This window comes from Leucoraja erinacea, chromosome 7 (assembly GCF_028641065.1).
Source record: "Leucoraja erinacea ecotype New England chromosome 7, Leri_hhj_1, whole genome shotgun sequence".
NCBI lineage: Eukaryota > Metazoa > Chordata > Chondrichthyes > Rajiformes > Rajidae > Leucoraja > Leucoraja erinaceus.
Window position 1 is genome coordinate 36066738 of NC_073383.1, and position 15235 is coordinate 36081972.

Sequence of the window (15235 nt, forward strand, 5' to 3'; positions counted from 1 at the left end):
AGCACCAGATCCACCCCAAGGTTGGTTTTCCTCAATCAAGATGCATGTTATCCTTCATCAATAATATTACTTTATTGTTATTTTGTTCTAAAGGTTCAATGTACTGTAGGTGTTATGATTTATCACTGTCTGGAGAAAACCAAACAAGGAATGCTTTACTTTGTCAAGTAAAGCTTAGACTCAGCAAATGAAAATGTCTTTAAACTGAAGTATTTCAAGCAGGGCACTACAGGAGTATTCTAAAAAGGCCTATAGCATAAACTCATATCGCACTTTATATTCTGGTCAGTCATTAATTAAAACTTAGCTTAAAGACAACTGATTTTTATTGGGGAGGAAGGTCAGACAGCCAGTTGATGGTATGATAATGATATTAAGGCCGTAGAGTTGGTGATAGGTGATATGGTAACTCAAATTTCACTGTACCTTAATTGGTACATGTGACAATTAAATTGAACCTTGAATCTTGAATGTTGGGTGGGTCTGGGGGAATTGTGGTGAAAGAGCGAGGATGGTAATAATTGGGTAGTAGGAGAGTGGGATCAGTACTAGAAAATATATTGCAGATTTTTCATCATTCATCTTCTATTGCTGTTCAAAAATGGAAAGAGAGTGCAGTTCAGGGATTTATTACAGTATCTCATCAACGTGTCAGTGATGGAGAGAGTCAACAACTTTCAGTCAAAAGTTCCTGGTCATGCATATCTCTGAAGATCTGTGCTAGACCCAGCACATTGATGCAGTCATAAAGAAGGTCCATCAGTGCCTCTCCTTCCTTAGAAGATTGAGAAGATTTGGGATGCCGATGAATACTCTTTTGGACTTTTATAGGTTTACTGTAGAGAGCATATTGACTGGTTGTATCACGGGCTGGTTTGGCAACTCAAATACCGAGTAACGAAGGAGATTACAAAAAGTTGTGATCAGCTCCGGTCCATCATGGGTACTGACTTCCCCACCATCAAAGGGATCTATTGGAGGCGCTGTCTCAATAAAGGGCCTGTCCCATCAGCATGCGATTGCATGCGTCTAGCGTGACCAAACGTGGTCGCTTGAGGCGTACGGCTGCACGGGGCCGGTCCCACTTCGATCGGCGGAGGAGTATGGAGTTGTGCGGGGCTGGTCCCGACATCGCGCGGGACTCCAAAAATCTTGCACTGTCTGAAAATTCCGCGCGCCAACGGCCTGTCGGCCCGCAGCCGCATTGAGGGCATACGCAGCGTCTTGACGACGAACGCCTAGTGGTGACGTTGCGCGTTGACGTCATCGCCCGGCGTGCGGTTGCTTGATGACGTTACCGCCCGACGCCGTGCGACGTCTAAATTCAGTCGGCCCGCCTCCTGCCTAGCTGATTGGTGAGTATGATGTCGGCACCAGCCCCGCACAACTCCATACGCCTCCGCGGTTCGAATTGGGACTGGCCTCACGAGGCAGTACGCCTCAAGCAACCACGTTTGGTCGCGCTAGACGCATGCTATCGCATGCTGGTGGGACAGGCCCTTCAGGCAGCCAGCATCACCAAGGATCCACACCACCCTGGCCACACTCTCATTTCACTCCTGCCATCGGGAAGAAGGTATAGGAGTCTGAAAGCTGTAACGCCCAGGTCAGGAACAGCATCTTCGCAACAACCATCAGGCTATTGAACAATTCGAACTACAACTAAACTCCAAACTATGGATGCCTTAGTTGCACTGGGGACCTTGGGCTTTGCACTGCATTGGGCTTTTTATTTAGTTAACTTTTTTTTTGGTTTGTTTATTATATTATTTATAGGGTATTGTGTTCATAAATCTGCTGTGCTGCGGCAAGTAATAATTTTGTTGCTATGTTTCAGTATATATGACAATAAAACACACGCTTCTGAAACATTTGAGGGGGTGAAAATATGGAGCCTTATTTGGTTTAACCGCCACATAAAATATATAATGAGATGCTCTACTAAACGGAAGCTTAACCCTGCAAAACAGATTGTCATCTCTGGTGCGGCAGCAATACCTCAGCTGGGAAAAAAATAACGCAACATTGCTGAAGTTAAGAATTTCCACGTCTGCATTCCAGAATTTCTTTTGTGGTTAGACTTCTGTACGGATTACTAATGAAATGGGTCATTATTACTGCAATGAAGCTAAGAGTGCAAATGACACTGTGCATGACATGAAATGGGGAAACAATGTGCAGCAAATCTGAAATGGCGTTGTGGTTTGTCATGTGTTGCGAGTGGGTCAGTGGTAGGGTAATGAGTCTGAATTGGTTCTGTGATACTGTACTGCGTGGAGTGTGCCAACCATACCCTAACAGACAAGCAGTGGGTTAATGTTACTCGTGGCCACGTACAAAGCAATCGGTGTCCTTGGGTCCTGAGCAGCCGCCTGCACATTCCCGATGGCAGCAGTCACTAACAAATGGGCTAAAACATCGTTCGTCACACTGCTGGGCGCACACGGTCTTCGTGACTGCAAAGAAAAGACTGCATGTAATTTCAAAGTGAGGGCATATCAATGTCATGCTTCCCTTTCAAGAGAAGAATTGTCCAACAATTTAGTGTCCACTTTATGCCGTTAAATTACAGGAGCATTTTGCACAAGCAAATTATCAAGGCAATGATTGCACTATATACAGAGAGCCGCAAATGGAAAACTTATCCTGGTGACAACAAATCTAAAAGCTTCCCACTATTATTTCTCCCTTTTTATCACAGATTAGCAAAAATAGTTTCTCCGCTACTCTCTCCTGCAAATTAAAGTGTTGAAAGTCAAACATAATCCTTTCCTGAAAGTAACAATGGAACTTCAAGGTGTGTAACCCTTGTCCTATAACATGGTCTAATGTATTTACCATTGGATATGTTCTTCTTCTTTGCAGAGAAATCTGAGCACAAACATTGAATTTTAAATCTCTAAGTAGAGCACTGTCTCAAAGATGGCTTGCAGTATAAGTGTCACAACTGGAAGACAACTGGAAGACAAGCACATCCTTACTGTAGTGGATCTTGTATGTAGGACTGTGACAGAGAGAAGTGAATGAGCCCCTTTGGGCCCACAAATTTAGCTTTGTGATAACTAAATTGCACCAGGCACTTTCACTGAGTATATTTAGCATTAGGATACATATATAAATATTATACATTAAATTGTTTGTCCTCTGTCAATACAAAATCTTATTATAAAAAGCATTGAATTTGCAAGGCAAACAGTTGTGTGAAGATTATTTATATTTAATACAATGGATGCTGGTATAATAAAATCTTTCATGTCATATTAAAACATTGCTACAGGAGAAAGCAATGCACTGACTGACAGTTTAATATTATGGAAAAGACAACCAGCTCAAGTTCACGCACAGCAAATGGTCTGCAGGCCTTGAAATTGCTGTATTGGATATCGATTCAGACACTCACTAATCCAAAGAATGGTGCCCATTTCTCCACTTCCCTGAGTTGTGAGGCTGACCTGTGACCTGAATTTACACTTTGCAAAAAAGCACTACAATCCGTAGAGTGCTGTTCACAGCATCTGAGACGGAGTCGAGATTTCTAAAAGCATAATTACGGTGATCTCAGTGAGGGGGCAAGCAGAGATTAGACACTTTACATCTATGAGCTTCCAATGATCCACTTGGCCTGTTCAACTTCGTTTTTGTGTGGTCTGTAATGGAGGATTAATATACTTCCATTTTTATTATAAGTAGGCAGTAATTTTATTGTAACAGGAATTTACCTCCATTTGGTTCTTGCAGTGTGAAATGCACATTATTTTTTATTATCATTTCACGAGCTTCACTTGTTTCTGTGTGTGTGCATGTGCTTGTGTGTGTGTGTGTGTGTGTGTGTGTGTGTGTGTGTGTGTGTGTGTGTGTGTGTGTGTGTGTGTGTGTGTGTGTGTGTGTGTGTGTGTGTGTGTGTGTGTGTGTGTGTGTGTGTGTGTGTGTGCCTGTATGTTTCTCTGTACATATGTGAGCATGTTGGTAAGATGCAAATCTTATGCTGGACAGCAAACTGTAGGCCAAGGATCTTCGGAGCCACCTGTTGTGTCTTCTTTCAAGTTTGATTATTAGCAGTTTGAAATTCATATTTCCAAATTGGTTGATTAATTGGCTACTGCAAGTTTCCCCTACTATGGAGATGAGTGGTAGATAATCGATGGGAGTGAGCTGAGAATAAAACATGGACTGGAGTCATATGGATCATGTGCAGGCAGATAAGAGTAGTTTATCTTGGCATCATGCACGGCACAGACATTATGAGCTAAGGGACCTGTTCCTGTGTTGTATGGTTTATATTCTATGTTCAAAAATGCTAATAGTGTAGACTTACATTGTGGACCAAAGGGCTGGTTTCCACACAGTTTCGCTCTGTGGCTCTCACGTATCTATTTGAATTTGTTGCAAGTCCTAAGCACAATTGTGAATATGTTAAATTATCCTGCACAGTAAGGTTGTGAATGCGAATATGTTACTCGTGTATAATGTCTAAATATTTTATTGTTGATACATTCTGCTTGTAGGTTCTTGGGAACAGACACAAAGTTAATGATTTGGTATTTTTAATATAACTAATCAGATGAATTCACAACTAATCTCTGTTGACAGCAGTGCAGATAATCCTGTATAAATATTTTATAATTATATTTCTTTCTTTGTAAGGGAGGAGTAGTATACACGTGGTTTTTAGTTACCAGGGAAAGTACTACCTTAAGGTTTAATAAACAAGCATTTGCAGTTTCTTATGACTAAAGTACCTTAAGGTTAACGGTTGTTACAGTAAAAGACTGTATCACATGCCTCTGTCTTGTTACTTTGTTAGTATCCTGTTTGTAGTTCATTTAAAGACTGACACAGATAAAGGCTGTGTTTCGTGTCCAAGTGACTGGATGAGTGACGATAATACTGAGGCTCCAAACTGTGAACTGTGCAGTTCACTACAGCTGTTTGACTCAGCTGATAGGCAAATATATTTCTGGTGTTCTCTTATTCTCTAATATCCACTCTGCTTGCAGTACAGTCTGGTTTTGGAGGGTGAAGAAGTAGTTAAGCCGGATCGTTAACTCTACTTCATTGAGATGTGACTAGTCTGAACACTTGGTGAGTCACTGCTCGGGGCCCAGCTGGTGGGTTTACTTTGGGGAACAGACTCAAGTGGTTAATCGATCAGTGACATTTTTAAATGTGAATGCTCACATTTTTTGCCTTATTATTATTTCTGAGGAAATTGATTTTATGAAATACCAGCAAACATACATACACTGCGGCAATTTACAACAGGATTGGCAGAACACAATGAGCTCCATGCCTCTCCCTCAAACCGGCCTGAACTTTCAAATGTCTGCATGGTGAAAATTAACCAAAATCAATATATCTATTAAACATTTATATTGCTGCAGAAACTCAAAGGTTTCAATCCACATTACCGCAGGATTGTAGAAAAATTCAACAGTTGATCTGGCTGTGGTTCAATGATCTGCATGGCAAGTTGTGCTAGCAATCAACTCCAACCACTGACTCGCTTGATAATATTCAATCTTGCTCATGTCAGTATCATCAGATGCTTGTAATAATACACCCCTGGGCTACCCGTAACATTTTCCATCAAGATGTTGGGATTGTTACAAGAATAGACTTTCAAATAAAAAAGTAGAATCTGTTGTGATGAATTAAGAATTTAACTCTGGCACAGATCTGCAGTGGAACAGGTGGCATCAACACATCTAAACGCCTACAGGGCTCAGGACTCCCATGTGAATAGGCAAGTCCCACGGTCACTGGGAGAGCCTGATATGTAGCTGGGATATGTGTGAGGAGGGAGCTTGTTGGAATTCCCTTGCATGCACACTGGGGGAATCTGCCTGCCCATCGCACGCCAGATTAGAAATGTAGCAGAATCCATGAGGATTCATCTCAGTGGCACTGTCCAACTGCAAGGAAGAAAGGCAAGCAGTATTTTTCAATTAGATGTGTTTACTTACATATTTTTAATTATCCAGTAGTGTTTAGAAGTTGTTTTTTTTATTTGTTTCGAAAATGTTACATTTTTAATTATTTTAATGTAATTTCATTTTGAAACTTGTTAATGTTTCCATCACGTATAGAGTCATATATCTTGGAAATTGGCCCAAGTGGCCCAAATCTTCCATGCCGAACAAGTGCCCATCTAAGCTATTCCCATTAGATATTTAGAAGCACTAAAACAAATTGAGTGCTGTCAAAGCTGATGGTGGCACCAAAGGTTCATATGGATGCTCTGTAGATGGGACTGATTCTAGGCCACATGGACTAAATATTTTGATCAACATCCTACCTCAATGCAAGGCCTCAGCACCTGGCTCCAGGATGGTCTCAGCCATGAGGATCAGCCCAGGGTGATTCAGTTTGGGATGATTGTGGCATTGGGTACACGGGAGATGAATACTTGAAGGTACAAGATGGATCTGGAAACATGGTAACCTTATGCACTGCCTCAGAAGAAATCTACAACATTTTTTATGGCATAATCCTTGCACTCTTTTACTTATTTAAGATTATGTTTATGTACAGTTCGGTTTTACTGGATTGTATGCAAAACAATTCCTTTCACTGTACATGTGACAATAAAGTGACTTTGGAATTGTCTATTGTCTATTGAGATTAGTGCAGGTAGGGGAACTCAATGAGAACAATTCAGACCTATTGCATTTTTACTTCCTTATCAATTTCAATTTAATTAAAACTAACTTAAGCAAATAAATGGACATGTGTGAATGAAATCTTGCATGTGTGCTCCTGTGTCAAATGTAAGCCATTCATAGGAGGACTCAAGACTTATGGCAGCATTGAGGATGAATTAATAGAGAGTGTCTTGGTTTTATAAAATTACTTATGTGTTATAAGCACTTCACAAGGCACAATGCACGAAACATTGACGGCAGGTTGGGAGATTGTTCAGCAGGTTTCCAAAACCCAGAAGCTGAAGTGGAGAGCCTCTGAAAACAAGCCCAGGACTTGCCTGGGTAACTAAGCCAAGCTCCTGTAGTAAGTACAACAGCACACTAGCTTTCAGCTGAGTGCAGGTTGCAAGGTCCAACTGTCAATAGGCTGGGCTTCAGCGGGAGGGGACACACACACACACACATATAGTGTGTGATGGCACCAGTTAGAGGAAGCCTCCACTGTTTGAATCAGCTGCACCTGTTAAAGTGAGGTTCTTTGTCACATGATGGAGAAGAGGCATACCGGCATTCTATGACTGAGGATAATCTGGGGATGTGTAGGGTGCTGGTGAAACACAGGAAAGAATGGGCTCGACAGATTTGGGACTGGCGGCATTTAGACCTGTGGTCAGGCGTGTGGTGTCCTGGAGGCTGCTTATGTCCTACAAAAACAACACTCAGGAAAACAGGAGCAGAAGTAGGCCAGCTTGTGAACCCGTGGGACACCACGTCTGATGACAGCCACGAGGGGGCATCCCTTTTTTCCCAACATGGCTCTGGGGAGGATTGTGGGATTTATACAAAGTCCACTTGTCTGCACTTGAGAAACAATAAGGACATTTTTACACCATTTAGATGGAAAACATTGTCAAGAAACAAAAAAATAGAATGCGAGAGTGTGTCAAAAAAAATAGTGAGTTGAATGAGAAGATGCAGATCCAGAGTGAACATTAATTGTGTAAGCATGCTCTATGAAATATACTCACGGGTCTGACATTGGTTCTCAGATGGACCCCAGCATCGATCTTTGCAAGACTTGTGACATCTCCCACCTATGAAATAGAACGAAAATTACTCCCGGTCTATCATCAATTGCACACCAACCATACTGATCAACTGCACAGTAGTGACAGCATTTTAAAGCATTTGGACTGGAATTATTTGCCAGAGTGTGGGGATTCTGTCGTGGAGAGTTCCTGCTGGACATTTATTGTCCTTGAAAAAGTGGTAGTGAATCTCTTTCCAGAGTCTTTCATCTCTAGCATTATGCATTGCTTCTTTATCATTATAAAATATTGGGAACATTCAATAAAGGTTCCAATGCAGAGTCTAGAAATACAAACAACAGAACAAGACATACCACTCCCATTGACACTCTCCATTATGAGTATTAGTAACTCCACTCACACTGGAGGCAAAACCTGGACCTCCATGACTAATCCAACATCACTGTGATGTTTATTAATCTGCAGATTTGGATCACAGAAGACTAATCCTTGGAGACACTTACTTACATATCATACCCACTAGGGTTATTCAACTATCTGAAGATGGTCGAATACGACAAGGATTCTCAGAGCATGTTTCCCTTGATTCACAGTGGCAAAGCAAGAGTTTTCATGTCAGAAGTGAGGCTTCAACATTTAAAATTGGGGGTGAGGTGAAAGTTCTTTACTGAGGAGTTTGTGAAACTTTGGAATCTCAGCCCAAGAAGGTTTTTGACTATTTAGTCATGGAGTATATTCTGTACCGATATCAATAGAATTTGGGATTCAGAAGAAATCATGGCGTAGATAGACCTGGTGAAATGAAGCTATTGCCGGTGGTGTATTATGTATGATAAATAAGGATGTGATGGGGCTGTAGAACCTAATGGTGTCAGCAAACCTAATGCACAAGCACCACACGCACCATGTTGGAGTGCCTTGCTGTTGGTACTGAATAAAGTTCACACTCTTGCTTAAAAGCTCCTGTGCTCTCTGTATTATTCTGCTCAGAGCTTGCCACTTTCCCTGTGGTATGAGATTCATCTGAAGTTGCGTCACAATCAGTGATCAGATAGTCTTCAACGTGGATTGACACTGATAAGGAAAGTCATCAAAAGGAGATGCTCAATGATGTACCTTCAAAGGAGTACATCGCACTTGTCATGATACCCCCATGGTTGTAAGATAAAGCGAACAGAGACAGCAAAAAGTTATTTTAAACATCAAATGAACATGCATACTGAGTGCCGTTGATCACCTTGAACATGCAGCCTTCAATTACACCTATTAACATTAAAGGATTAACAAGCAAGGTGGGCAGATTTTGTCTGATACTTGAGCATGCAAACACACAGAAGGCTTTACTGCAACTTAATTTTAAGAAAAGAAAGGGAATGCCACTTCAAAAACCAGCAGACTTCATGAGAGCCAGGGATGTGGAGCAATGTGCGTGAATCCTACAAATCCTGGATGAAGAGGTTGGAAATGCTTTTTAGTTGCCAGGAATATTACTGAGGCAGAAAGTGCTGAGATTCCTCAGGCATATACTGCTCCAGTGGGCAAATCAAAGAAAACATATTACTGGCAGAGATCAGCTTCAGAGCATAACGCACACTTTGTAAGTTAGTTGCTCTGATGAAAGTTAAAGTTACATCATTTATAGAGATGGTTTGAAATCTAGAAGCATACATCAATCCAAAGCCTTGTGAGAGAGCAGGCTGACAAAAATCAGCACAAGCCATCACAATCTATGAGCGATTAGGTGTTGCACTGCCAACTTTGGAGAGCTTTTAGATTGTGTGTGAAGCATCTGGTTTATCTCTCAGCAACTTAAAATTAACTGGCTTACTCTCTGCACCAGTACTCATGAAGGATCTTCAACCTAATACCTCAACACTACCACTCTTTCTTTCCACAGATGCTACATGACCTGTTGAATGTTTGCAGCATTTTCTGTTTATATTTCATGTAAGATTCAAAGGATGAAAGAAACCACCATTAACATAACTGTTAAGACAAGAAACCTAACATTACATTGCAGGAAGCGGTAGCCAAGAATGCCCATCCTGTGGCAGCCACAAATATAATAATAGCCTACGGTATTTGGAGAAACCCATAAGAATATGGTCCAACAAGGGACAGCTTCATGTGATCTCAAATGGTCCAAGTTTCGGTTACAACTGCTGCAAGTCACTGTTATAAATGTATTATTGGTTCAACCCCAAGCAATTGTTCTTTTTTGTCACCAAATGTTAAGTGCTGGAAGAGCTGAAAGCAACATGTAAACTAAAACACAAGGCAACAAATGAGAGTGCTGGTTTTAATATGACACCACAGAAAGAGGATGAATTGCTCATAACAAGACACACAGAGGGGACCAGCACAATATTACAGAAGCTGCAGATGACACAAAACTTACTTTGCATTGGAAGTTATTAATAATGTAAATGGAAACAGCTGTAAATTGTTCCATGGAGAAACAGGGAATGGCAGATGCTGCTTTACAAGAAACAACACAAAATGTTGGAATAACTCAGTGGGTCAAGCAACATCTCTGGAGAACATGGATTGGAGACATTTCAGGTGGGGACCTTTTTTTTAGTCTGAAGGAGTGTCCCAATACGAAACGTTACCTATCCATGTTCTCCAGAAATACTGCTTGTCCCGTGAGTTACACCAGCACTTTGTGTCCTTTTGTGTAAACCAACATCTGCAGTTCCTTGTTTCTACAATAAACTTGGCTTGATTTACCTATGGTTCACACTTTAAATAATTTTACAAAAGAATCGGGAAAGAATTGTTAAGGCAACCCAAAATATTTCAACCAAATGTTACAACTATAGAAGGGAATAGGCCCTTCAGCCCACCAAGTCTGTACCGACCATCAAGCACCTATTTGCACTGATTCCACTTTCCTATAACATCTCCCACAGCTATCTCTCCTCATCCCCATTCTTCTATCTCCCACCTACATTTGTGGCAATTTACAGGGGCCAATTAACCTCCCCGCCCACATGTCTTTGGAGTATGGTAGGAAACTGAAAATCCAGGAGAACCTCATGCAGTTAAAGGCAGAACCTGCAAACTCCACACAGACAACACCCAAAGTCGGATCGTCTGGGTTGCCGGTGCATTGAGGTGGCAGATCTGCCCGATCTGCTAAATGGTCTTATAGATAGGCAAAGCTTAATGATGATCCGGTTCGTGTTGTATTCTCCGCAATATATACACACTTTTCTTTAGCCTCCTGGCACTCACAGCTTCTGGCTTCACATCAACTTTAAGACGTTTGATGTTAATCAGACTCCAATATACATTGGCCTATCTGATAGCTTGGAAGGAAACTCAGGGAACTGGGTCTAATTGGAGATCTCCAGCAAAGGATTGGCAGAGGCCCCATAGACAGTACAGCCTCCTGCGCTGTGTTGTTCCAGGATGCAGACATCTAGCCACACCAGACAAAAGCAGGCAGAATCGTAAACCGCCACAATCATGGCAAACCATTGTTCATCTGTCAACTGGCGGCCTCCTCTTTGGGCTGTTTCTTGCTGCGGAAGTGATAACGATTGGTCCTTTTTTTGGGTCAGTTTTCTCCCTGATTCCTCTAAAATGATATCTCATTTGTTCCTTTGATGGGTTCAAAAGTTTATTGCTGTAATTACACATCTTGTCACAGGCCTTGTTTAAGTGTCACTTTGTTGCTGCATTAGAGTTCATTTGAGGTAATTATCTCTGCAAACTGCGACTGGCTGGCAACGCCTGTGTATAATTAGCTGTCATTCTACACCATCTGTTTATTTGTGCCGCGCTTGTATAGGTTGCTTGTTCAAAATACATTCTAATGTTAATGCACTGCGCACAGAGCAAAGATGTCTTCATTTATTTGTCTTCTCTTTTCATCTATATCTTTACATGAGGTGCCTTTTTAAGAGTTTCAGAAATAAATTTCCCATTCTTCTGTTTTCTCAGTCAAAGCGTGCCAGCCTGCACGATGGGTCACTGGGAATCCACTTTGAGAGGTTTACCAGATACAGTAAAATCTTCCCATCTGTCACACCAATTTTCTTTCCCTGTTCTCAATTTATAAATGAAACCTTGTGTGGTTAAATGCTATCCCCAGTGAAAAGACTCATTATTTGTGTAGGACCTGAAGTATCTTATTACTGTTCATGTGTTGCTCGATGAAAAATAATAGCATGGGTCCACTTTACTTCCTATTGTTTTAACTACCCATGCTTTCACCTTCAATGATTTGCAGAAATCCCCTGAAATCTTACCATGCAAATGCCTGCATTTATTCTTAACCTGCCTTCATTTACTGAGGTTTGCCACTCTTTCTCTCAAGGTGTTAGTGTTTCCTGCATCAGCGACATTTGGAGTGAACAGTAGTGGTCTCTGTAACTCACTAAAACTCCACAGGCCAAAATATCTACTTTTGCACCAACTATTTTGTGCGTGAAATATTGGTTGAAATTTGGCAGGAGGTTTCTTTATTGTTGGGATCTGTAAAATTATAGTTGTGGCCCTTTGACTCACCAAGTCTGTGCTGACCATGAAGACCTATGAAGATGGTGGCATTGAAATATCAGGGGATTGGTGCTTGTGTGTGTGTGTGTTCTTTTGAATGCATGTGTGTGTGTGCATTGTTGTGCGCTGGTGTGTATGCATGTCAAGTCAAGTCAAGTCAAGTTTATTTGTCACATACACATACGAGGTGTGCAGTGAAATGAAAGTGGCAATGCTCGCGGACTTTTGTGCATAAAGACAAACAAACCAAACAACCAAACTATAAACACAATCATAACACACATATTCTTTTACATAATAAATAATGGAAGGAAAAACGTTCAGTAGAGTTAGTCCCTGGTGAGATAGGCGTTTAAAGTCCGAATGGCCTCTGGGAAGAAACTCCTTCTCAACCTCTCCGTTCTCACCGCATGGCAATGGAGGCGTTTGCCTGACCGTAGCAGCTGGAACAGTCCGTTGCAGGGGTGGAAGGGGTCTCTCATGATTTTGTTGGCTCTGGAGTTGCACCTCCTGATGTATAGTTCCTGCAGGGGGGTGAGTGAAGTTCCCATAGTGCGTTCGGCCAAACGCACTACTCTCTGCAGATCCTTCTTGTCCTTGGCAGAACAATTCCCAAACCAGATGGTAATGTTCCCGGACAAGATGCTTTCCACCACCGCCGCTGCGTAGAAGCACTGGAGGATCCTCGGAGACACTCTGAATTTCCTCAATTGCCTGAGGTGGTAAAGGCGCTGCCTTGCCTTACTCACGAGTGCTGAGGCGTGTGATGCCCATGTCATATCCTCGGAGATGTGGACTCCCAGATATTTAAAACAGTTCACCCTATCCACAGGGTCCCCATTTATCCTCAATGGATCCTCAGTGTGTGTGTGTGTGTGTGTGTGTGTGTGTGTGTGTGTGTGTGTGTGTGTGTGTGTGTGTGTGTGTGTGTGTGTGTGTGTGTGTGTGTGTGTGTGTGTGTGTGTGTGTGTGTGTGTGATTGTGCGTGTGTGTGTGTGTGTGCATGAGTGCGTGTGCACGTGTGTGTATGTTGTGTGTGTGTGTGTGCATGCATGCATGCATGTGTGTCAAAGATGCGACGGTCTGGGTGGTTGACAAAGATGTGATGACGCTGTGGTCAGGGGTGTGTAGGTTGTAGAGGATATCTAGAGGGGGTGGTGGGACTTACCTGTAGCAAGATCATGGACTAGTTCCCTTCAAGTTGGCCAAAAGCAGTCTTCACTTGTCTGTGCAAGCCTGCTTCTACAAGAGTGCCCAATGCCAATCACTGGCCCCACACACACACGCATGCACGCACACACACATACACATACAGATCCAGATACAGACACACACGACACATACATACACGCAGACACATGCGCAGACTTACAGTCACACATATAGACATACATACGCAAATACAGAGTGACACACGCACACACATACGTCGCCCAGGTGACTCTTTATGTACTAGTTGCAGAAGTGGATCCACAATCAGGCATCACAATTGCTCCACTCTTTTAAATCTCTCTGTACACTGTTGATTGTTCAATTCTAATTATGTATTCTCTTTCCACTGACTGGTTAGCAACAAAAGCTTTTCACTGTACCTCAGCACACGTGATGATAAACAATAAATTAAACTAAATTAAACAAAACACACACACACAGATACAAAGACACAAACACGACCACACACACACACAAATACACATACACCACACCTACAGACAGACACATGCACACACATGAATTTTCTTGATTATCTCAATGTAGGCATTGGCGCTATTTAATGTAATTCTGTATTTAAGCATGTCAGACACAGTAAGGTAACGTTTGTGGTGTGGCTGCAGATGATGTGAAAAAAACGCAGTCTATCTGCTGATGAGGATCATTTCCCCGACCTTGCCTACAGATGAATGGTGTTAGTAGAAGCACAGACTTCCCAATGAAAGATTTGTATTTGATTTGCTCTTTTTACAATCTCAGAATGTTCCATTTTGCTTTGCCAAGGGTTGTGATGTATTCACAAAACCAAGCCATCGGGTGAGTCATACACCTAATGTGCAGTCCTCTCCCATCACACCCTGATCTTTTATGTTACAACAAAACTTACTGACATCACCTGACTTTGGGTCATTCACTACCAAGCAAATGAGACAACACTGTGGCGCAGAGGTAGAGTTGCTGCCTTACAGCGCCAGAGACCCAGGTTCGATCCTGACTATGGGTACTGTCTGTGTGGAGTTTGCATGTTCTCCTTGTGACCATGTGGGCTTTCCCCGATTGCTCCGTTTTCCTCCCACACTCCAAAGACGTGCAGGTTTGTAGGCCAAAGGGCCAGTTTCCATGTTGTATCTCTAAACTAAACTAAACTAAACTAAACTAAACTAAACTAAACTAAACTAAACTAAACTAAACTAAACTAAACTAAACAAATAACAAAGATGATAAAAGTCCCAAGAAAGGTGAATTTTTGAAGCAATTGAAGGATGTGTGAAGGTCAACTGAAAGGTCAGCTATCAGGCTAAATGTTCGTTCAGTTTCAAAGCCACAGTGGCTGTCCCCAGTAACCATCTGATTGTGAGCTTGTGCAACGAGTATTTTATGAGGTTCAGAGCAATGCATTGAATGTTCACATAATGTGAATAATCTATGACCCGCCCCGATTATTCCAAATCCATATCCTATACTTTATGTGCCCTACTTCAGCACTCAGTGTGAATAAGAACAATAAGACCAAGCTTTGGAACAGATAGCGCTGTGAAATTCAGCTGTATTTAAATCATTTTTGATTTTCTAAAAGCAAACTGCTCTCGTGAGAATGAGAATGTATTTACTATTTACTCTTGCTAAATGTCAGCTGGTTTAGTAAACAACATCCCCAATTTTTAATAATAGGTAGTTGGACTCTCGCAGGAATTTGTTGCTCATTATGGCTGCATGCTTCAGCAACCAACGGCACAACAGCAAGGCAGCCAATGGCTTTGACCTTCCCATGGTAAGACTGAATATGAAATATCTCTCTTGTGTTTTACTAATATGTCAGAACTGTTG

At 41.8% G+C, this 15235-nt stretch overlaps 1 protein-coding gene across 4 annotated transcripts in view; it reads right to left on the minus strand.

Annotated features, from left to right (window-relative positions):
• LOC129698887 (receptor tyrosine-protein kinase erbB-4-like) overlaps positions 1-15235 on the minus strand; it is an 804589-nt gene that overhangs the window by 268189 nt on the left and 521165 nt on the right. For all 4 annotated transcript variants that reach the window (XM_055638279.1, XM_055638280.1, XM_055638278.1 and 1 more), the window contains exons 5-6: positions 7670-7735; positions 2338-2456 (exon numbers count right to left, since the gene is read on the minus strand). In XM_055638279.1, the coding sequence (XP_055494254.1) occupies positions 2338-2456; positions 7670-7735 (185 nt within the window). The remainder of the gene's footprint in view (positions 1-2337; positions 2457-7669; positions 7736-15235) is intronic.